This window comes from Myotis brandtii, unplaced genomic scaffold (assembly GCF_000412655.1).
Source record: "Myotis brandtii unplaced genomic scaffold, ASM41265v1 scaffold750, whole genome shotgun sequence".
Classification (NCBI taxonomy): Eukaryota; Metazoa; Chordata; class Mammalia; order Chiroptera; family Vespertilionidae; genus Myotis; species Myotis brandtii.
In genome coordinates, this window is record NW_005370992.1 from 1,552,029 (window position 1) to 1,577,550 (window position 25,522).

Sequence of the window (25,522 nt, forward strand, 5' to 3'; positions counted from 1 at the left end):
TATGTTGCTCATTATATTCCATAAATGAGTGAGATCATGTGATATTTATCTTTCTCTGACTGGCTTATTTCACTTAGCATAATGCTTTCCAGTTAGTTCACTGTCAACATTTAGGTAGATGTTCATTTCTAAATGCATTATCTGTAGATCCCCACCCTCTGTCACCCTACTCACTTCCAAAAGAAATAGTACAAATTCTGAATTGTTTACTGTTTTCAATTCTTACAAATAAATGGGAAATCAAGTATGACAAAATTAAAATTGCTATTGTCAATGTATACTTTTCTCAGCACCCTATAAACAACTGAAGTTTATTGCAATAAATGTAATTTTAGTTTTCTTACAGAATTATGAGCTATATATTTTATAAGATTAGAGCCAATGTAATAAAGTTGATAGATATTTCAAAATAGAAATAACCCTCAGTACCAAATTTAGTCTCACGTTTAGATGGAGGAAACTTTTGCTAAGTGTGTTAGATAGGTTATGTTGTGGTAATTAACCCCCCCATAAACACACACACACACACACACACACACACACACACACACAAACACACATTACAGAGGCCTAGAAGTACTGATTATTTTCTCTCTAATCATATACTAACTGAAAATGTTTCTTATCCTCCTTCATTTCAGAAAGAATATTATGAATATATAATCTACGTAGGCAACCAAGCATACCAGTTTGATAGGACACAGGCATTTCAATGCTAAAAGTGTAAAGTCCAGGCAAACAGTTGAGGTAGTCACCCTAAATTCACTCTAATATAAGTGAACCCATTTTACATAAAGAGCTATTTTTCTATTTCATGAATAAAGTTTGAAACTTAATAAATGCTCAAATCTGTTTTCAGACATCCACAGATTTTTGAACAAATGTTTGTTCCTTATTCCATGAATTCAGTGGGAGGTAGTATTAAAAATTCTAAGTATTAATCTGGGGAGATTAATAATAGCTAACTGAGTGTTTTCATATAAACTTTTTAACACCCCAATGGGTACAAATAAAATTGATGGAGAAAAATTAATATTACCCTGTCACCTGAGGTCATTGTGGAATTTTTGGCATCTTAATGATAGAGAGGACCATTTATTCTACTGGAAATTCATTTCACTGTAAAATAACTGAATTCCACAAAAAAATTCCAGTCCTGCCATACAATTGATTCTGAGTCATTAAATTTTCTATTTAAGATTATGAGAAATAAGAAAATAGTGTTTTAATAGTCAGTGAATAGTATATTAGTTACCATGTCTACTTAAATTCTGGATGACTACTTTTTACTCATTAGCAATATTTTTGGAATCCATATCCAGAAAGAATTTGATTTATTGAAAATCATTTTTTAAATAAAGTAGCAGTATTCAGAGGGGAAAAAATTGGATTTGTGGTCAATTTAACAAATGATTTTCTGCATAAATATCACTACATGATTATCAGTGGTTTAACATCCATTTATCTCTTAGGAATATTGTCTGGAAATATGATCCTCTCAATAAACTAGAATGAGTCCACCAAAATAAAACTAATCAGTAAGAAGAGTTATGCTATATTTTCATGAGTTCTCTTTTTTGTTGTCTGCTAGAAAACTTGGAGCTATTTAGAAATGACGTTTTATTTTACTTGTTCAAAACTCTCTATTCTAACATATCACTATTTTACTTTACTCATGTTCTATTAACCTGCTTTAAAGGTTATATTGTACATCAAAGCTATTGTTTCTGTGGAATGTGCATATGTGTATTAATTCAACATAAACACACAAGTCATGAATGAGAGTTCAGATTCAGAAATAGACCTGCATTTGAATTACATAACCTCTCTATATTCTCTCATAAAATAAATTATTCCTAGCACACACTTTGTTAATTCAATGGCAATTTATTGGTGTTACAGTTATTTATGAATGGTAATAAGAGCTCTAATTTTCCATCCCAAATATCCACCTATAAATCCAAACTTTGTCTAAAGTCATATCTTCAGTGTCCTCATTCAGGATGGAGGGGTCTAATAACAGATAAATGGTTCTGACTTTCCTTGAAACCGATTTTGAGGGACTGTTTTTTATTCATAAAAAGCCAGAGCCCTATTTTGTCTCCCAGTGATATTAATAATAACAGCATGAGCACCACAGCACCTCTGAGAGCAGGGACCCACATTATTCCCGTTATTTTGCTTGGCAATGTCTTTATTAAGCGGCATCTACTCCTTACTGGTCATTATCCCCAAAAGTTACTACAGAAGATGTGGAGTCTTATTTTCAATGGATTCCTCATTCCTGAATACGCCAGATAGCAATGAGGGTTGTATATCTTTAGTGCAGCTCTCTCTGATTTTCTTAGTTGAAGAAAACACACCCACACACACACAGAGCAAAACAAAAACTTAAGAGATGACTTTTAAGCTAAGGTTTTTCAGGTTTTTCTTCTTGATTTGGTTTAAGATGCAGAGATGAGTCTACATAATATGCTACTTTGTTAAGTTTATTTTGTGCAGCCATAGATTCAAATATATTATGCCTTTATATTTTTAGGTCAATGATGAACATAAGTCCAATAAGACACATGTTCAATGACAGTGAAGATTAGTTGATGCCATCTGAAGCATCAAAATTCTAAGTCTTAGTATAAAATTATGGGTTAAAAATTTTGGTGATCTCGAGACTTAGAAATGTTTGATAGAATTGTACTCTCTTGGCAGTTATTCAATATAATTAAATGATTATTTTTTCTGATTATTTCTAATATTTAGTATTGATTCCAGTTAGCTATATAGTAATCAGATATAATTTAAGATTCATACTTTGTCTATCCATTAAGAAATTGTATTGTGAATTAAAAGAGAAGGTTGATGTAACTTAAAACAATTAGAAGAAAGTTTAATTTTTTGGTAATTGGATTAAAGGAAATGTCAGATGTTAGTGATTCCTTGTGCCCCATTACTCAGCTGTGCTTCCTACGGCCAAATTTGTGGAGAATTTGCTCATTGGAAAATCAGAGAAGTAGAAATAATTTTAAGATATGCTCTAAACAGAATATAAAGCCTTAGTCTGTCTCCAGAGCTTACACTAAGTTTATTGGTTTATTACATCCTAAGACCTCAGTATAGTGCTGTGTATTAAAAATAATTATGGCTTGAGAGTAACTTTAAATTGCTTATATTTAATTAATTTCAATGTGGATAAAAACAGTTATGAATTCTGTCTTTGAAAATGCTAGAGATTGCCATAGATAGATTATCTTATTAGGGAATAAACCCTGATTACATTAAAATGTTTTCAAATGATTTAAATTTAAAAGCCAAAAAATTCAAATAGTACCTTGACATTTCATTGTGATAATCCTATTGGGTCATATGTGTTCTAAGTAGTGTGTCTGTTAATGTTTACCACAATTACATTTGATTTAAAAAATTGTAGCCCAGCAGATGGAAGTTTGTAGACTATAGTTGTAGACTGAGGAGTGAGTCAAATCCAAAACAAATATTACATAGGCACTTTAAATAGGAACATGATGAAATATGGTACAGAAAGAGAAGTTAAAAGAACAGGAGAAACACACAAAACATGTGTTAAAAGGTGTGTCCTATAAAGACTTATAAATTGCAAGTTTTAGAAATTAGCTGTGTATTTTACAAGCCAAAATATATATGGAAACATTTCAGTAAGATATGTATCATTTTTCATTACTTTCTTTTCCTAGTATATATGCACCCAGGATGTGCAAGAAATCCATGTTGGTTTCTGAAGAATGTTCGCTTAATCCTTCTGTACCCTTGCTACGGTGGATCCATCAGCCATGATATTTGCCAAACTATAGTTCCTCATTCTCTTAAATTTAAATATGTGTCGCAATTGGGATTTACAGGTAATCAAATAATTTGTTTATTTTTAAATTGTCTGAATCAATTCAACATTTGCTGGGTTAAGTATTCATTTTCTAATCACACAAAGTATTTTATATCTCAAAACACAAAAGAAATAAAAAATGAATTTAATATTCTTATTTTTTTATTTGTTCCCTTAGTGGACATATGCAATTTCTGGAATTCTGGTTGACTAATGGAGAGGCAAAAGTAGGTTTGCAGTTATTCATATGGAAAATAATACAATAATTAATAAATAATAATACAAGAATAAACTCTGTTTTGTGTACTCACAACTATAAACCTACTTTGGCTCCACCCTGTATAATTGTGAAGAAAACTAGAACTATTTCCTATTCTCATAGATCTCACTATTATTTTGGTGAGTTATTGGGCAAATACAGTGATAAACGTTTGATTGTAAAATGAAGTAAAGGCTCCTACAGAAAGAAATATTTTCCCATGACTACTTATAACTAAAGAAACTATTTTTAGGGAAAAAAGAAAAGAAAATATGAGCAATTGGGAGAGTAAGTTGGGAGGTCAGATAAGGTTTCCATGATAAAATGACCATGGCACAGAGATATGGAGAATGAGACCAGAGTTGAGAATTTGGAGAATTGAAGAAATTATGCTTAAAACAAACATAAACAGAAACTATGTTTAAAAGATATAATCTTTTGGTTATGCAAGAAATATAAGTTTTGGAAATCTGTACAACATAGGACTATGATTAATATTTTTAAATTGGCTAAAATGATAGATCTTAAGTTAAATGTTCTTGTCAGACTATACTATGTAATATTTTTAAATGGGCTAAAATGATAGATCTTAAGTTAAATGTTCTTGTCACAAAAATTAAAAAATGAAAATGAACAAAATAAACAAAGGGGTGGGAAAATTTTTTCAGAGGTGATGGATAAGTTTTTGATATTGATTGTGATTATTGTTTCATGGGTATATACTTATCTCCAAACATATCAAGTTGTATATATTCAGCATCTATAACTTTCTGTATGTCAATCATATCTCCAATAAAGCAGGTAGAAAAAAAAACAAAACACAAAAACACCACAACCAGAAAACAAAAATACAAAATTAGAAGAGATAAATCCTTTGAAGGCCTGGCTGGAACTCTGAGAACAAGAGTGAAAATAAGGCTTGGGGAGAGAAATATTTTAATGCTAGAATTAAAATATTGGCTTAAAATATTCATACTTTTATTCTAAAAGAAATATGAAATCATTGGAAAGTTTGACACATTTAATAAGAAAGATCAAGTGGAGAAATAGATTAGGGTAAAAACAGTAGAGTGTGATAATCATAGCTAAAATAATTAGAAGTTCTTGTTTATGAATTGTATACAGAGAGCAAATGGTAGAGATATCAACAGAAATTCTAGTTTTATGGCTTTAACACTTGAAATGAAATAAGTCTAACACATTTTATTAAATATGCTTTTAATTGTTTTACATACTGCAGGTTCCTATTTCAAAACCTATAATGATGAGCATACTTTTCTGTTCTTTGATTACACTTTGAATACTACTTGACTTAGCTTATGCAAATTAATCCACATTCTGAAAACTGTTTGATAGTCCAATTAATTCTATCAAGGAATATTTCTTCTGACAATGATATTTTGGAATTATAATTTATCAACAATCAGCAAATTAGATTTGTTATGTCTGTTCTCAAATAATGGCTTACTGTATTCAACTGGCAGCAGCTGCACTTATAATACTACTATAACATTAAAACAAAGTAGAAGTAAACTAACAATTAGTCTTTTAAACAGAAAACATGATAATTTATTTCATCATGTTCCTAATATGCTATTCTGGAGAGTTAACAACTCCTAATGACAGAAATAGTTATCGGTTCATTAAGTAAATCACTCTAAAGATCAAACATGGTAGTAGATTGCAATGGCTTCTTGATTAGATTGTTAATGATAAAAAGAACTTTAGAGACTGCGTTATAAATACTTGCTGTTTCACAAAGTACACAAACAAAACAAAGAACAACAACTGTGTATAGAGAAGTTACCTAAAACATCTGGTCTCGGCACTATTTAAGGATTGTGTTAGCTCAAAGGTTTAAACTTGTCCACATATTACAGTCACTTGAGGTGGCTTTAAATGATACTTATAGTTCTGCTTCCACTACAGAACAAACAAATTGGCATTGTAGTGAGGTGGACATAGGAGATCTGTGCAGCCTCCCCAAATGCTTTTAATGTTGCAGATTGAGAAGCATAATCTATTGTTACCAGCCAAATCAGTTCATGGACTTCAGTGCCAACATCATTTTTATGCTTGATTTCCCTTTGTCTCCATGTAGGAATGATGCACGCATACATTTACTTAATAATAAACATTGAAATTCTTTGAGAACTAAAAATTACTAAAGATAATATTCACAACAATAAAATAGCAAACATTTTAAGGAAAACAGTAATAAATAGGAAAATTGCTCATTGGTAAAATTATCTTTAAGCAAATAGAATCAATTTTATAAATGAGTAGGACAACATATATTTTCTAGGACATAGGGATAATATGAAGTCAAAATTGTTCATGGATAAATCAGCTTTGAGCAATTATCATCAAAGTAATATAAGCATATTTAATTATAACTTCATGAATCTATGTTCAAACCTTAATCAACATAGGTAATTATTACTAAACTAGAGGCCCCGGTGCATGAAATTCGTGCACTCGTGGGGGGCTCCTGCCACTGCCACTGAGCTTGCCAGCCATAAGCCTGGCTTCTGGCTGAGCAGTGCTCCCCCTGTGGGAGCACACTGACCACGAGGGGGCAGCTCCTGCATTGAGCATCTGCCTCTTGGTGGTCAGTGTGTGTCATAGCGACTGGTTGTTACGCCGTCAGGCCAAAACTGGCTCTCCGACATCCCCCGAGTGGTCCCAGATTGTGAGAGGGTGCAGGCCAGGCCCGAGGGACCCCACCAGTGCATGATCAGGGCCAGGGAGGGATATGGGAAGTTGGCCAGCCAGGGAGGGACCCCAGGAGGGCTCCAGGCTGTCCGGCCCATCTAGTTCAGTCCTGATCAGCCAGACCCCAACAGCAAGCTAGCCTACCTGTCGGAGCGTCTGCCAACTGGTGGTCAGTGCTGTCATAGTGACTGGTCGACCAATTGACTGGCTGCCCCCTGGTGGTCAGTGCACATCATAGCGAGCAGTTGAGTGGCCTTAGCATATGATTAGCATATTATGCTTTGATTGGTTGAACGCCCAACTGGACGATTGGACACTTAGCATATCAGCCTTTTATTATATAGGATACAAATTATGTGACCTCCATATCTGATATTTTTAAATGACTTTGGCTGTCCAAGCGAAAGAATTCAGTGTGATACAGCTCAATTGTCAACAAATATTTAAGTAGCGGCACAAAAATTATTTGTTATGGTTAGTACAAAGTTTAAACAATGCAACTACTTTTGGTAGTGTTTTCAAAAACAGATTTTAGAATAAGTGCAAAAAAAAGGAAAAAAGAATGTAAATAGAATGACACGTTTTATGTAATTCTCATTTATTTTCTAGTTGTTGCTATTAAGATCTTATTTCCTATTATTCCATAAAATAATATTGAAGAAAAACATTAAAATCAAGCTGGCAAGTTTGCATAGGGTGCATTAATTTTACCAACAGTAAAATTATTTTAATTAAGAGAATTGTCTACCAACTGAATGAAGTGCCTTACACGCCCAATCAATTCTTGCCAATATGATTGCTCTACAAATAAGGATAGTAATTAATTAGGAGAAGCCCCTTCAAGGACAACTGGTCTATGATGCACAACTTGAGAAAGAGCTGACATGCACTGTTTCTTTTCAATGTCATCATCTGTGTTCATTATATGTGTTATTAGGTTGGAGAAAAGATGATACTGACAGAGTGGATAATGGGTTGTGAAGTGAAATAAAAAAGCATGAATTATAGTTAAGAAAAGATAAAGTCATAGCAAAAAGGAGATAAGTTCTCTTTTTATACTTTCCTTTTGTTTAAAGCTTGTGAACATTACAGTTTAGGTGACTAAATTAAACATATACATTTAAAATATTTAATATGTGCTAGTGAACATCTTTTTGAAATGAATAGTGATGGCTGCATTTGTGAATTGCATTGTAAACCAATATTACTTTTAATTCTTTATTTTTCTTTATGAAATGGTGGTTATTACTTGTGCTAGAAGATAGTATAAGATATTAATTATAATATATTCATTATAAATTACTTTTGTTATAATTATTGAGAGAGTAAAACATCAATAATTTCCTTAAAAGTATTTTTATTACTATACTGCTTCACTTGCAAGTCTTTTTTTGTTGTTGTTAAATACCTGCTATTATTTTATACCCATTTAGGGTTATAGAGCCTAACATCAAGATTTAAAAAAAAATTAGTTTAGAAGAAAAGTTTTAAAATGTGGTTTAGTATATTTACATATATAACATGTAATATTTTCAAAACATTTTCACAGTAACAATTATGTTTATTAATATATACATGAAAATAAATGGCTTTTATGTAAATAAGAAATAATTAAATGGCATAATGGAGGAAAAACATGTCATGTACACAGCAGTTTCAATATTTAAATGCATAGGACTTAAATTAACAAAGATTGTAAATTCAAAATTGAGAAAACTTTAAATATTGCCATAGTATATTTACAAACACAAAAAAGCTGAAAAAATTTTTACAGATAAACCATGCTTTTAGAGAGGAGACCTAATATATTAAAATGTTCTATATATATATATGTATAATAGAGGCCTGGTGCACAAAGATTTGTGCACTCGGGGGTTCCTCAGCCCGGCCTGTGCCCTCTCGCAGTCTGGGACCCCTCAGGGGATGTCCACCTGCTGGCTTAGGCCCGCTCCCCGAGGGATTGGGCCTAAGCGGGCAGTCAGACATCCCTCTGGCAGCCCAGGAGCCCTCGGGGGATGTCCACTTGCCAGCGGGGAGCAGGTCTAAGCTGTAGTTGGACATCCATAGCACTGCTGAGGAGGCGGGAGAGGCTCCCACCTCCACCGCTGTGCTGACAGCCATCAGCCTGGCTTGTGGCTGAGCAGAGCTCCCCCCATGTGAGAGCAAACTGATCACCAGGGGGCAGCTCCTGCATTGAGCATCTCCCCCTGGTGGTCAGTGTGTGTCATAGTGACCAGTCATTCCCAGTGGTTCTGCTGTTAGGGTCAATTTGCATATTACCCTTTTATTATATAGGATATATATATTCATTAAGGTTTCAAAAAAATAACAGTGATGCCTTTATGTTTGTTTTTTTGTTTGTTTTATTTCTTAAAGTATACATGTAAAACTGAAAAACAAATAAGGCTAGGTATACTCTGAAAAAGTGCATTTTGTGGGTAGGTGAGGTAGAATTTAGCTCTGCCAGATACTAAAGCATGTTATATAATCTATATATATAACACCCAAATATGCAAATAGACCTAGCAGCGGAAGAACCAAACAACTGGTCGCTTTGATGTGTGCTGACCATCTGGAGGTGCACGTGGAACATGGCAGGTGTTGACCATGGCAGGATGATTGAGCTGCTGAACAGGGGTGCCAGACCAAGGCAGAGTGCTGGTCACCATCATCAGGGCGAATCTCTGGTAGTTACTGAAAACTCTTTGCTCCCACAGGCTGTGGCCTGCCCAGCATTCGCACCTGCTGCCTGTGCCAGCCTGCTTGAACCCACTGCCAGTGCCTGGTGCTGGACCCAATCGCTTGGCACTGTCAGCGGGTGTGAGCGGTGACTGCTGGCCCCGATTGCCCCTCAGGGCTTCTCCACCTCCCTCTGCTCTTGAGGAGCGATTGGGGCAGCAACCGCCACCCGCACCTGCTGACAGCACTGGCCCTGCTCTCACCCACTGCTGGCGCTGGCCCCAATAGCTCCGTGCCATCAGCGGGTGTGAGCAGGGCCAGCAAAGTCAGCGCATGGGAGCAGCGGCAGCAAGAGTGGGGCTGTGGGCAGATGGGGCCAGGGCCACAGTGGGGTAGGTCAGGTGGGGGCATGTAGGATGGGCCAAGACCAGCCCCTGTGCCCACCACAGCCTCATGGCCTATAGTTCCTTTCAAGGTGCACAATTTTGTGCACTGGGCCCCTAGTTTAAATAATAAAAAACATGGTACTATTTCATTGATAATAAAAAATATGCAAAATACAAATTTCAAAATCTTAGTCATGCAGAAATTTTGCATATGACAAAATTGCCATTTGAATCAGAGTAAATAGGGCTAATCAATAATTGATGTCAAACAAGAGGGTAGTCACCTGGAAAGAAAAGTCAGATTGGTATTTTACAACATTCCATATTAAATGAAAGTGTTAAATATAAAAATTAAAAAAAAAAACAGAGAAATGTTACACAATTACTTTATAACTTTGAATGGAGAAGGCCTTTGGATCTTTAATCAAAATTTAGACATCAGAAAGAAAAGATTGATCATGTGACTACATGAAAAGGAAAAATGTCTCCTTGTGAAAGTTGTCATAGGTGCAGTCAAATGCCAAAAGGAAAATTCAGAATGAATATAAAGTATTTCTAAAGATATGTGAAAATACTCATCTTTACTCATAATGAGAGCAAAGAAAAATTTAAAAGCACCATAAATATATAATTTTTCTTTTAGTGGTCTGGAAACAAAAATTGAGAGTTTAACAACTTGGTGATCTTATCCATTGCTGGCAAAATGTAAATGACTCTAATATCTTGGCAGGAAAATATTAGAAATGTATATATGATTTGACCTAGCTCTTTCATCACATATACTTCCCATGCATATGTTGAGTAATATATATGAAAGATTATACTTGGCATCATTGGTTATTTAAGCAAAAGAATAAGCACAGATGTATAAATGATTGTGGAATACTCCCAGTACTGATTCGACAATCAATGAGATACATGATAAAAGGAAAAGAAAGGAAGTAATGCAATAATATAGAATCATGTGTAATAGGCTACCTTTTAATTCTTTATATTCAACTTGTGATTATCTCTCTGGAAGGCTTTTTCTATGTTCTTTGCCCCAGTGTTGACATTTTACTATTTTTGGAATTTGGTGAATTATATTCATATTATTTAATTGAGATATAATTGACTGAAATACTATGTGAGCTTCAGGTACACAACATTATCTTACCTAATAATAGACAAACTTGTAAATTGACCGTCCCTCCACTACGCTCACCAGCCAATCAGAGTGATATGCAAATTAACCCAACAAAGATGGCGGTTAATTTGCATATGCAGGTGTGGAGCAAAGAGTGAAGACAGCATAGAAGGAAGCCAAGCGATGCAGAAGGGAAAGAAGCAGCGGAGAAGCGAACGGATCGGAGGCAGCCGAGACAGGAGCGGAGGCGAGGCAGCAGAGACAGAAGGGAGCGAGACAGCGGAGATGAGAGGGAGCCGAAAAGGCAGAAGCAGGAGGGAATGAGGTGGTGGAGACGGGAGGGAGCTGAGGTGGCAGAGATGGGAGGGAACTGAGGTGGCAGAGACAGGAGGGAACGAGGCAGCAGAGACAGGAGGGAGCGAGGCAGTGGAGAAGGGAGCGAGGCAGTGGAGAAGGCATTTTAGGGTTTTTCAGCGGGCTTCGCTCCCTTCTCTGCTTTGCTCTGGCCTCAGGAATCCTATTCTTGCAGGAATCTTCCTGCAATGGGCCTCTAGTGATTCTATATTTGTACATAATAAAAGTGATCACCACAGTAATTGTAGTTAACATTATTCACCATATCTTTTAAGCTTCTCAAAAATTATTAACACATTAAGCACCCAGTCAGTCACCAGTGACTGACACTATACTTTCCCTCTGTAAGACAAAACAGGCTGGGCACTTAACATGTTAAATACTAGAGGGCCCGTGCACAACATTAATGCACTGAGGGGTGTGTGTGGGGGGTCCTTCAGCCTGGCGTGTGCCTCTAACAGTCCAGGACCCCTCAGAGGATGTCTGCTGGCTTAGGGAGCAGGCCTAACCCAGCAGGCGGATATCCCTGAAGGGGTGCTTAGAGCTGCTGCGGAGGCAGGAGAGGCTCCTGTCACCGCCGCTGCACTCTTAAGCCATGAGCCCGGCCTCTGGCTGAGCTGTGTTCCCCCTGTGGGAGCGTACTGACCACCAAGGTGCAGCTCCTCCATTGAGCATTTGACCCCTGGTGGTCAGTTCGTTTCATAGCGACTGGTCATTCTGCTGTTCGGTCGATTTGCATTTTAGGGTTTTATTATATAGGATATGTGCTCACTGTTATTTCCCCTTCCATTACCTCTGTGGGTTAAAGCATTTGTTTTATTATTTTAATACCTCTTTTGAGGCTTTGGGAGGAAAGGACAATAATATCTCAGTTAAATTCAAATATTTAACAAGTACATCATTATGGCAAAATATTGACTTATAAATTGGGACAAATTAGATAAATGTATAAATTCCTAGAAAAATGCTAGTTGGGAAAATGATTCAATAATAAATATAAAATGTGAATAATCCTACAAAAGCTCAAATAATAAAATAATATAGTTTTTAAAAAATATTTCAACAACAATAAAATCATGGAAGTATATGGTTTTCTATAAAAGTTATTACTAATATTCAATGAAGAATCACTAGTTGAACTCCTCACAAAAATATTAAGGAACATTCATCAATTTATTATATGAGGCCAGCATACCATATTTGAATTATTTTCATCACATTAAAGGTATGATTTTTATTGACATTAAATTTACTGAATATTTTCATTTCTTGGGTCTCATCTCTAAGAGACCCGTTCATTGACTATTTTATTATTAATATACTAATCATTTTCTATAATTATAAGATTGTAAGCAGTCATATTATACCTGTAATGTCAAAAAGAATTGGAACATTATGCTGGCTTCCTAGCTTCCTCCTTTTTTTCCAGAGTGATATGTGAGATTTCTAAATTAGATCTGCACACAGCAGGGAGATTTCAGCTTGAAAACCATCTCCACCTTAGAATTCAAGTGTCATTTGCAAAGCTTAAAAGATATTTTTCAGAGAGTCATGCTTCATGAACCATAGACTTTAGGTTTGTTAACCATAAGCAATCCAAAATCATAGTGTTAGCTATAGGATTCTGTGGATAAATAATATCTCTCTACCAAATATTATTGGTTTATTTACTAGGCGGTATATTTATGTTTACGTGGAGATTTATCAGGTCTCCTGTGTTCTTTCATTTCCTGTAATGTTGCATCCATTATTAAAAGATAATAGGTTCTCAGTTCAGCCTAATTAGTTCCTTTCTGCCCACAATTTTGAGATCTCATTTGTGTGTGTGTGTGTGTGTGTGTTTTGTTTGTTTCCAAATTTCTCATTCCCTAGTTCCCTATCTGTTTAGCAATCATATTCACCTTCCTCTGTAGATACTTCAACACATTTATCATAGATATTTTACAGTCTTTATGCAATAATTCTAAATCTGGGCCATCTTTACATATGTTTTTACTAAATTTCCTCTTGAATATATGTCATATCTTTTACTTTTGTGCAATCTCATTTTTATTGCATCATAGAAATTATATCTAACAATAGAGTGTGAAGTAGTTAAATTATTTATGTATATCTGCATCTATACCTACACATACACACAAGCACGCATATTCCCTTCCTTCATTCCTTCCTGTGAGAAAATAAGGATGAGGTCCTGATTATTTTTCTATCACAAATGCTTTATTTTTTAAAATTTCTTTTGAAGTGGTTCCCTATACAACTATAGTATGTAAAATTATTTTTATAAATATTGTTTATAGTAACTACATCATTTTTCAGTTATTAATTGAAAACTCATTTGACATTTGATTGTTTTTTAATGGATTAGCCTGGATACTGTGTCTTATACTGATGCTCTGTATTTCAGGCTACATTTTTTAAAAACTTATCTTTATTATTGAAAGTATTACCCCCTTTTTGCACATTGAACCCCTCCAACCCACACCTGCTCTTCTCCCCCCTTGCAGGTCCTCACAGCACTGTTGTCTGTGTCCATGGGATGGATGGATATATATATTTCTTTGGTTAAGCTCTTCCCATCCCTCAACCCCATCCCCTTACTCCCGGCTTTCCCTCTGAGATTCATCAGTCTGTTCCCTGCTTCTATGTCTCTATCTATTTTGTTCATCAGTTTATTTTATCTCAGGCTAATTTTAAAATGAGATCGTTGGGCCTTATATTTTAGGTATCTTTCATATTTAGTGCTCTATACATATAGAAACTTATTTTGTGATCGATGTCATATTGATCTGATCGAGTAATTTGACAATTCTCTTTAGTACTTAAATGTGACTTCAAGTTTGTGAGAAGTTATTTTCTTTTTTTTTTTGTTTGAAAGTATCTGAAGGTGAAAAGTGTGAAGTGACTATTGATGCTTACTTATTTCTCACTGAAAATTGCAATGGAGCAGGCCATATAAATTCACTGTTCACAATGAAGACTATGTGAACAAATCTGAAGACATTGATTATCCATGTTGATACTTACTTCTTTCTCACTGAAAATTGCACTGACAATGCAGACTATGTGAACAAATCTGAAGACATTGATTATCCATGTTTGTTTCAATGTGAAAAAAATGGAGGTAAGGTAGCATTTCTCATATTTCTCTTTAATTCCTATTGGTCTGATTTGAAAAATGTTAGAAATGTTAAGTTTACAAACTTAAAGTCCAAGATTTGCGCAGCTTAAATAGAACTTTATGAACAAATTTTCAACAATCTACTTGGAAATCTTTTTTTTCAAATTTTTTTAATGTTTATAATATAGAAGGGTAATGAAGAGTTTTAACAATCATTTTATTTCTAGTCTTTTTGTGTTTTATTTCTGTTATAATTTGCTGACTGATTAAAGCCTCTTAAACACAATTATGATTATGCCATCTTTTTGTTTAGAGATCATAAAGAACTATGATGGTCTTTTGGAATATACTTAAGTCTCTGGAAAATTTCTAATCTCTGTGCAATTTTACCACTAACAATTATGGGGCCCAGTACAAGAATGCCAAAAGTGGCCCTCTTTCCCTCCATCTTGCCTTCATCTTGTACAAATTAGGGCAATATTTTCAAACAAATAACAATAAGAAAAAATGATTTTAGGATATTTATTTTAAGGAACATTTGTCAAAATGATTCAGAGGTTTTTAAAAAAGTTTAGAGTTAATAGAATATTTATAACCTCACTTATCTAGACACACCCTAATTTGGCTATTTTATAGAAAAAAACATTTAATTTTATTTTTATATTTGGCATATTATTCATATACAAAATTAATAAAAAGGTATAAGCTTTTTATTAATAAATCCATTAACATTAAGCCAATTTTATAAAAAACACAGTTTATTTCAAAAGCAACCAACTAAAGGGGCATTACAAATAAAGAGAAACAGACTTCAAATTCCTCAGATGTTTTAATTTCATATATACCCTAATTTTTTTTTATTTTCTTAAGTTACACACATATATATTAGACTTAATATAGTTTTACATGTATGCATTTAGGCAATTACAGGTATATGGCTATGCTATATATGACTAAAGTTTTTATCTCTAGGATATACTGTACTTTATTAGCATATTAAGGAACATTATCTATTAAAATTACTAATTAAATGTATACTTTCTCTTAGGATAAAAACAAGCAAATCATATTTATTATCTTGTATACATAGTTCTATTTCTTTGTTTTCTTTTAAAATAACTACCAACTTTAACTACAGTAACTAACATTATTTTTTTAAGACTGAAGAGAAAACCTGAAGACAGCAATCAAATAATGTTTTAGCTATTTTATTTTTTCATGATCACACATTTTATCTAACTTTTACAACTTTTATGTTAATGAAAATAAACATAAATATGCCAACATAAATATACAGGGTGGGAAAAAGTAGCTATACAGTAGTTCATATGGAAAATAGTACAATAATTAATAAATAATACAAAATTAACTATGGGCTTCTGGTCAAGATGGCAGTGTAGGCAAACATGGTACTCAAATCCTCCAACAACCAAATGAAAAATACAACTAAACTTTACAACACCATCATTGAAAAACTGCCTAGGGAGTTAAAGAAGCCACATGGAGACTGGTAGGAGGGGCAGATATGCTAAACAGCTGATCTGACACCCACTTGTGGCAGTTTATAATTGCAAGGAATGTCTTGGCTGCAGAATTCCCCACTGAGAAGCAAGTGTTCCTACACCAAGGCCCCCCAGCCCAGGGTTCCAGTGCCAGGAAGAAAAGTCCCCATAACTTTGGGCTGTAAAAACCAGAGGGTATTGTAGCTGAGGGAGACAGAAGGAAGGATGCTGGAGTCCCAGGCAGTTCCTCTTATTAAAGGGCCACATGGACTTACTGGGACTCACCTCTTCTGAGCTTCAGTGATTTGGCAGCAACTTGAAAGGAGCCAGAGACATACAGACAGCAAAAAAATTGTCTGGCATCAGGGCAAAGCTGAAAGGGGGAGCAGCTTTCTGCCAGATAAAAATGCTGGCAGAAGCCATTATTCCTTTGTTGAGCTCTCCCCTTCCACAGAATTGACAGAGGGGTGCCATATTTGAGTCTCCATCAAGTGGTTCATACCGTTCACCCCACCCTGGTAATTCTCTGAAACTTGAAAGCTAATTCAAGCCATTTTCAGTGGCTTTTCTATACAAGTGTCTCTCTTGCCTCATGCTTTGGGCTTTCCTAAAATCTCTCAAATGATCAGCATCTGGCCTCTACATTCCCTGTACCTCTCTAATCACTGGGTTTTACACCTGAAACTAATATGATATTGTATGTCAACTGTAATTGAGAAATAAAACATGATTTAAAAATTTAAAAAAAGAATTACAATTTGGCAGTTATAAAATAGTCACTGGTATGTAAATGACAACATAGGGGACATAGTCAATAATATTGTAGTAACTATGTACGGTGTCAAGGGGTACTAGAATAATCAAAGAGATCACTTCTTTTTTCATTTTTTTTAATTACAATGGTAGTGACCATTGGTAATGCTTATCTGCATACATACAAGTCCTTTGGTTGATCTCTTACTCCCTCCCCCTTCCCTCTGAGGTTTGACTGTCAGTTCGATGCTTCTCTGTCTCTGGATCTATTTTTGTTTATCGCTTTATGTTGTTCAATATATTCCACAAATGATTGAGATCATGTGGTATTTATCTAAAGGTCTAACCACTGTTCTGTACGCCTGTAACTGATATAATATTGAATGCCAGCTGTAATTTCAAAATATTAAAACTTGATTTTTTTCAATTAAAATAAAAACTAAAAGAAAAAAATAAACTTTGTTCCTAATACTCAGAACTATAAATCTACTTTCGCCCATGCTGTACATCAATTAATTATATAGGATGGCCCAAAAAATGTATATACAGACTTTGAATAATTATAATGATTAAAAAAATACATTTTACTTTTAAAATTGAGCTATCAGTTGTAAAAGTGTCTACTATATATTTTTATTTCCTGATTTGCATTCAATAGGAAATAGGGTTAATTTTAAATTATATTTAGAGATTAATATTTGTATATTTTTCTTAATAATTTCTCAGGTATTAAATGTTAATTTATTAATTAATTTTAATATCAGTGTAAAATATTGATATTGTCCAAGGATTTGGAAGTTGCAATTTACACCATCATGTTAAGTCCTTATGATTTGTAGTATTATCAGCAAAACTTTCTAGTACATCAGTGTAGGTGAATCAATAAAAAATTACAAGATTAAAACCTTTTAAATTATATAAATTATTAAAATGTCAATTATTCCAATTTTATATTTTTAAAATTATTAACAATCTGATGAAACTATGATAGAATAGTTCTTCCAAGGTTTATAATCATTCCCATTTGCCTAAAAAGCCATTTATTTATTGGGAAAGTCCATAAACTCTCTTAAATATAAGTAAATGTCTATGTTCATTTTTTTTAAATCAAGACGTTCAAGTTTATGCCAAAACTCTAAGAGCCTAATTTTCTATTCATATAAAAGACTAAATACATTACCCATTCACATTTACTGCTTTGCTAAATTTTTAGCAAAGACAAAACACATAATTTAAGCACAGTTTATCATTTTCCTTTTCCTTGTATTTTTGACTATTTGATCAATGGTCCTACAATATACATATAATGACAGAAAAATAATTATGATCAATAAATATTATAATTTTTCAAAAAAAGCAAAAATAAAGAAGTGAAGGGGAGCTAAATTCAGGCTGATGTAAAATCAGGATTGTTAAAAGTTAATTATCTCCTAGCTGCAAAGAGTAGTAGAGGCTTAAGTACAGAAAAACTTATTTTTACAAAGATACACACCCACAAAAACAAGTTGTTAATATGGACAGTTTAAACAATAATTTACACCCTTGACAATTCCACAGAGCCATGTAATTAAAAACTTAGTGCTTATTAATCCTCAAAGTGTAAAAATGAACTGGGGGGTTTTTATACGTCAAACACTGTTATACATCAAATCTCCTTATGAGAGTAGAGATTTTCTTTTTGTTTTAATGCATCTGTCAAATGAGCAATTTTGTTCTTGTCAAAACTTCTACAGAGTGGCCACTGCAATTATAGATTGTCCTTGGGGGAATTATAGCAATTAGAAAGGTATGTACATGAGTTACAACATGAAGGAAGGAATGCATGATGTCCAAGACTGAAAGGACCCCATGAAAATATATGGAGGTGCTTGTGTAATGTCATGTCTTATGAAATGCCAAAGAGTAGTCAATCTCAACTGAGGACCTGACAAAATTGTGTAAAAAGATTTTGAAAAGGTGGCATAAGGAAAATTTTGTCCTGGAAATGCAGACTCATGTGACCATATAAATTCACTGTTCATTAAATTAGCTAGATGATGAAGTTGTAAGATCTATGTCTATCTCTCTAGATTACACTGGATCCTATAATCAAACATTTTCTAAAATGTTTTCTTATTCTTAGGAGACAAACTAAACTTAACATTTGGGAATTTGATGAAAAGGAATTGGAGTTCAGATCTGAAACTGTCCCTATGTCACTGTCACAGTTGGAGAGAGGAATCTTCATTGGTCTCACAGCAGGGTGCTGTTTGTAATCTAAGGTCCTCAAATTTGGTAGTGAGGGCATCTTAATTGGATCTTTACAGAACTGTGTGTTTGTTCATGGTTGCCCCTCCAAAAGACTACCGGACAATTCCATTGACCAAGAAAAGTAATTCAGATTTATGCAGTAAGGAAAAACAACACCTTAACAGAATCTTACAAGTGTTTCAGAAGGAAGAAGTTACCAGAAGATATTTATATGTTTCAAAGCCTTGGTTGTCAGCTGATGGGGCTTTACTTGAAATGATCAGTAAGAATTTATATATATAGCTTTGTATGGTGGGCACAATGTGATGATAATCTTAAAGTGAGTTTGATGAGTAAATTGTTAGTCTTGGTAAGTAACTTATTTTAGTTAATTCACAATTTTACCTTTTAGGAGCAAGTATTTCATGGAGCAAAGAGTAGGTCATTTTTGCTGTTTTTGTTATTTTAGGGTCATTTCAGTTTTCATCATCAAAGACTGAAGTCCCAAAAGTATTATTTCATTTATTTTGTTAAAAAGCAAACAACAACAACAAACCTCCCTTTATACTGTAGAAAGGTTTTCTAAAAGTAATTCCTACTACTGATTTGTTGTGGGGAACAGTTAGAAACGTTCATGAATAAGCAGGATGAATTGGTGTCTACTGGTTGGCTTTTCTTTTCTTTTTTTCTTTTTTTTTTTTTTTTGTTAATCCTCACCTGAGGATATTTTTTCCCACTGACATTTAGAGAAAGTGGAAGGGAGAGGGAGGGAGTGAGAGTGACAGCAAGCATAAGTGCAAGAGAGAGAGAGTGACAGAGAGACAGAGACACCAAGACATTTAAAATATTCTATTTCTTATTTTTTATAGATGTGTGCAAATGGATGCATTTGTTTGACTGAAGAAGGAAATAAGGGATATTTTTATCTATTTATTCCCAGAAGTCCTGGGAAAATGTATCTGGAAAATACAACTGACTATCAAGAAAGTCAGTGTCAACTTGAAGCAATTTATGAAGATGAATTTAATATATCTAGGTACTTATACATTATATTATGTATAAAAATATGAGCACATATATAGGAAAAAGAATATAGACATATAGAAATACATTTTCTATAGTACACTAGAATTACAGTTAGTATCTGTGGTAAATAAAATCTGGGATAGATTCTCATATATTAAGATGTATATGGTTAATACCAGAGCAACTACCAAGAAAAGCTTATATAATAAAGAGGTAGTATGCAAATTGGTCCTCACTCCATCACACCATCACAAGATGGCTGCACCCACAGTGGAGGCAGGGTTCCTGTAACACAAGATGGCTGTGCCCACAGCAGAGGTGGGGTTCCCGTGATGAGCCATAAGGAGTGATCAGCAGGGACCTGAGGCTGCGTGGCACTGGGCTGGGGTGGGGAACTGAGGCTGTGCCCCCCGCCTGGCGGGGCTTGACAGTGGTGGGGCTGGCCAGGTCTGGGTCTTGTGTGATTTCGAGGTGCATGTGGGTGGGCGGGGACTACATTTTACTAATTTTCTTTCATCTCTGACACTTCTATTATAGAGAAAGGGCAAATAGCAATATTAAAACATTTCCTCTCATTAATTCCCTTTTAATGTGCATGAATTTCATGCACCGGGCCACTAGTAGCAAATAAAACAGCAAAAAAAAGCATTAAAATTTTGACCTGGAACTATATACTTAATATAAAAGGAGGTATTATCAGAAGCATAAAGGTATTAAAAAGACATGAGACATAAGAAAAACAAATAGGAAAATGGCAGACATAAACCCAACTATACAAATAATAACATTAAAATATTAAAATCAAATGGATTCAAAATTCAATCAAAAGGCAGAGATTTTCAGCCTAGATAATTTCTGGACATACCCAAGTATATGCCATCTATAGGAGACACATTCTCTACATTTAAATGTACATTTAGGTTAAAAGTAACAGATTGGGAAAATATATATCATTCAAATAGCAACCATTGAAAGCAGGAGTATCTATATTAATATCAAATGAAATAGACTTTAAAAGAAAAAAAAATGGTTACTAGAGAAAACCAACCACATTATATAATGAGAAATGATCTAATCCATCAGAAGATGTGTCAATTATAAGCATATGTGCCAAACAACTGACACCCAAAATAGATAAAACAAAAACTTATTAAATAAAACAATGACAGTACTATAATAATGTTAAATTTAACAACTTTTTTGAAGGAAGAAAACTAACAATAACAACATAATAATAATGTTAACAATGAGTTGATAATTAATGTATAAACCTTTTACTAATGAAATATACTTTCTATGAGTGCAGCTTAAAGTACATAATGTAAATGAAGTATTTTACAATGGTTTGAGTATTTACCACAGTTTTGCCCTAAAAGGGACAAAAACATTTCCAAAAATTTTGCATAAACTTAATGAAAGTGGGGCGGTGGGTCCCTAGCTATGTTTTCACTCAGGAAAGGGTAGTTTTGTGATAAGTATTGAATTTAAATTTCTCAACACTAGACTGAAGTTTTTGTGTATCCAACCCATATATGATGCTTTCAATCTATGCTCAAGTAACCAATCCCTACTTGCTACCAGAAATAGCATAACAAAATGAAACCCACTCATTCACACATTTCTTAAACCTTTATTCAATACTTTCTAATTGGAAAATGTTTGGAAATAAGATCTGATTCTTATCCCCTTATAATGTATCATCCATAGGTAAATCAGAACACATCTCATAGCTATTTATGTAGAAAGCAATTATATTTTTAACTTCTAAAATAACTATTATTTTTACTTTGTAAACATACAAGTAGTTTGTGTTATAGCAATTAATTTTATGGCTGACTTTCAGGAAACTTTCAAATAAACTGGTTTCTTTTAAGGGCTATTTTAGGAGCTTACATTTTCCATGTAATGCTAAATATGACCAAAACACTATTTTTCATTTATAAGCAATAGTTCTGTATTGAAGTGTAAAATCTGAAGTCCACGATAAAATCAAGTATAGTTTCAAACCTATTTCTATAGAGTCTGGAGGCTTGAATAAATACAACTTTATGTGAATTTGCCACAGAAATCTATTTTGTTCAGAGTTTTCTTAAATTACTTCTGAACCAGGAACTCTAATAATTATTAATTTCTAAGACTATCATAATTTTTGCCATCATATTAGTGACTTTTTTTTATTACACTGATTTTTGAATGTACCATGAAAATTTTCCTGCCTCCCAAGCAAAAGTTTTTGTATTACATTTTACTTTGAAACATATTTAAAAATGAATAAACTGGACTGCATATATATCATGTATGTGTGCCTGTTTTTGAACAGTCTTGATATATTAAGCAACATTTTCTCTAGTGGCTAGAAATTTTTTTCTGTTGCATGTACATGTGTTGATATATTATTTTTTATCTTTATTTTGCCATGGGAAAATGAAATAACCTTGCTTCCTTAAGTTTTATAGTAAAATGATATAGAGGTGATTATTTATTTAAGCAATTCTAAAGTAAATATTGTAATGTCCATATACATCCTGAAAATTAATTGTAGTACACCTCATTAAAAGAAGTAGTTTTGTGTAATTAAGTGTCAATAATAGGAGTTGAAATTTAGCTAATGTATATAAAATTATACGTCATGTTATCATTTTTTTCTTTCATCTGAAAACCAATATATGTGTTATGCACATAAAGTGAAAGTTTGACTATATTATAGCTTCTGGCTCTATGACTTTATGCTTTAAATTCATATGTCAAACAAAAATTGTGTGCATGTGATTAATATGATTTTGTGTACCTGGGTCAGATTTTTATTTTACTTGATAATAGCTAAATAGGTTTTTATAGGTCTAACCTTTTTTATTGCTTTTCACATTTTCTTCTAAGACATGAAATGTCATGAAGCTGTTTGTTCAGAACCTTTAAGATGACCTTTCTCTGGAGCATAGCTCAATTATGAAAAAAACTTGGTGATTATATAGTCAAACAATATTAATGGAGCATCTACTGTATATAAGGCATATAGATTATAATCTTGATATTTAGGCTAACAAATAGAGTAATATATTTAACTTCTTCTATCCCAAGAATATATTTCCATTAAATGATAAAAAAATTTAACTTTCAATATTTAAAATGAGACCATATTTTAAACTTAGACTTTCACCTAATATATTTCTTTTTTTTTAATTAAATCTTTACTGTTCAGTTTACATTTGTTCCTCTTTTGTCCCCCCCATAACTCCCCTCCTCCCAGTTCCCTCCCCACTTCAAATTTAAGTTCAATTCTAGTTGATTTATTTATTAAGTCTTAGTGCAATTTATTTTTTCAAAGTTAAAATTCTTGGAATTTATAAGAATATTTGAAACATTTTAATAATATATGTGGACCACTATGATTTTCTTGACTTTTTATTTTTTTAACAAAATTGATGTACTTGTCACTGAATTGCTTTCAATTTAATAGTAATGTATCTTAAGCCGGTCAGAGAAAGATAAATATCACATGATCTCACTCATATGTGGGATATAATGATCAATATAATTTGATGAACAAGAATAGATCCAGAGACAAATGGCAGGGGAGGGAGAGGGTTAGAGAGCAACCAAAGGACTTGTAAGCATGCATATTAGCATAACCAATGGACACAGACACTGGGGCAGTGGGGGCTTGCCCAGGGTGGCAATGGAGGGGTTTGAGGAGGGGGCGGTCAAGCAGAGAAAAAGGAGATATATGTAAAATTTTAGAAAATTTAAAGAAAAGGAAAAAAATAGTAATTTATTTTAGCACTGGGCATCATATGCAGGCATATCAGTACTTATATGAATATTATTAATTATGATGAAAAATACTTGTCATATTAGTACATAATGGGTAAAACATGGTGAGTGCTTTAATACACTGGATAAATTTATTTTAGCTCAATGGTTTTCAAAGGGATGGCTTTGCATTTTGGGGAAAATTTGAAAATTATTAGGGTCATTCCAATCAGTGGAACTGACTGAAACAGCTGGCCTTTAGCAGGCGGGAGGTAAAGGATGAATGCTATAAATCCTTCATTGCACAGGATACTTCCATGATTAAAAAAATGTTACAAGGTTTAAATTATTCCAAAAGTTCCAATATATGTTAATATGATTATAAAGCCTTTTTATAAATATCTGAGCCAATAACTTCATTTTATGTACTGACACAAATACTTTTACAAAAATGTAATAATCATTGGATTAATCAGAAAGGAAATGTTCATGTTAATCAAGAAAATATTATGTTTTATTCAGAAATTTATTAGAATTTGGTAACCATATTGGAAAATCATATCATCCTACTTGAATTTGGAATAACTAACTACTGTCATAAGCCTCCATTATTCTGTGTATGGATGCAAAGAAGTAAGCACATCAGTGTATCTTCGAGTTATGTAATTTCTACAATGGATGTATTTTTATACATAACTACATTCAATAACAATTTAGTGTCCTTTTATATGTTCTCAGAGTTAGGTCATTATCTTGATTTTTAAAATATTAGGTGTGGAGATAGGTTATACTTATAAATTCTTTTAAAAATATTTTATTGATTTTTAGAGAGAGAAGAAGGGAGGAGAGGAGAGGAGAGGAGAGAAGAGAGAGAGAGAGAGAGAGAGAGAGAGAGAGAGAGAGAGAAACATCAATGTGAGAGCAAAATATCAATGGGCTGCCCCATGCATGCCCCTACTGGGGATTGAGCCTGCAACTGAAGCATGTTTCCTGACCAGGAATTGAACCTGAAACCTTTTGGTGCATGGGACGATGCCCAACCACTGACCAACGTGGGCCAGGACATATATAAATTCAAATGTATGAAGTAAAGGGGGTGCCACAGAAAATAGAAATATATTATAAACAGAAAATATTGACCTAATTTGCTGTAGAATATATATTTTTGAGAGATGTTAACAAATTGAATACTAAAAAATATGAGGGCTATGTTTAAGTCAGAAATTAGAGATCTGATTTTCTCAGGCATGGTGATGTAAGCAAATTGATTTTCCATTCTGGGTCTGTTACTGATAACTGATATTTCCGATATTTCCAATTGATTAGTAGACTTATGGGTTTAATTTTCTCAAATTTGTTATGGCCAAATGCAGATTCCTAGTTCTACTGCAATTTTTCTCCTGCTAAATCTTCCTTGTAGTAAAGGGTAGTACAGTCCTAAACTGCTAAGACCTGAAAAGAAGGAGACATTCTAAATTAATTTCTTCTACATCCTTTAATTAATCTATTAGTTAATAATGTAATTTTTTTTCAATATATATCTTGAAATGGCCACTGCGTACTATCTGCAAAAATCCTACTCTCTTGCCATGATCATATATTTCTATTGCTGCATTATTTCCTGGTTTATTTAGCTTTCATTAAATTAGAGATTATTGTAGGAAGAATTAAATGATAGGCCTTCCTATTCTCACACAGGGTCTCTGTCCATTTAGAAAAGCTTTTTAAAAAATATATATATTTATGGAAAAAATAGCATTATGATTAAA

The 25,522-nt window shown here is 33.5% G+C and overlaps 1 protein-coding gene across 1 annotated transcript in view; it reads left to right on the plus strand.

Moving 5' to 3' along the window:
- The window catches only part of LOC102261352 (protein eyes shut homolog), a 108,536-nt gene extending 88,489 nt beyond the window's left edge, over positions 1-20,047 (plus strand). The window contains exons 5-7 of the mRNA XM_005883001.1: positions 3,708-3,872; positions 19,447-19,487; positions 19,847-20,047. Coding sequence (XP_005883063.1) covers positions 3,708-3,872; positions 19,447-19,487; positions 19,847-20,047 — 407 coding nt within the window. The remainder of the gene's footprint in view (positions 1-3,707; positions 3,873-19,446; positions 19,488-19,846) is intronic.
- The last annotated feature ends 5,475 nt before the right edge of the window (positions 20,048-25,522 follow it).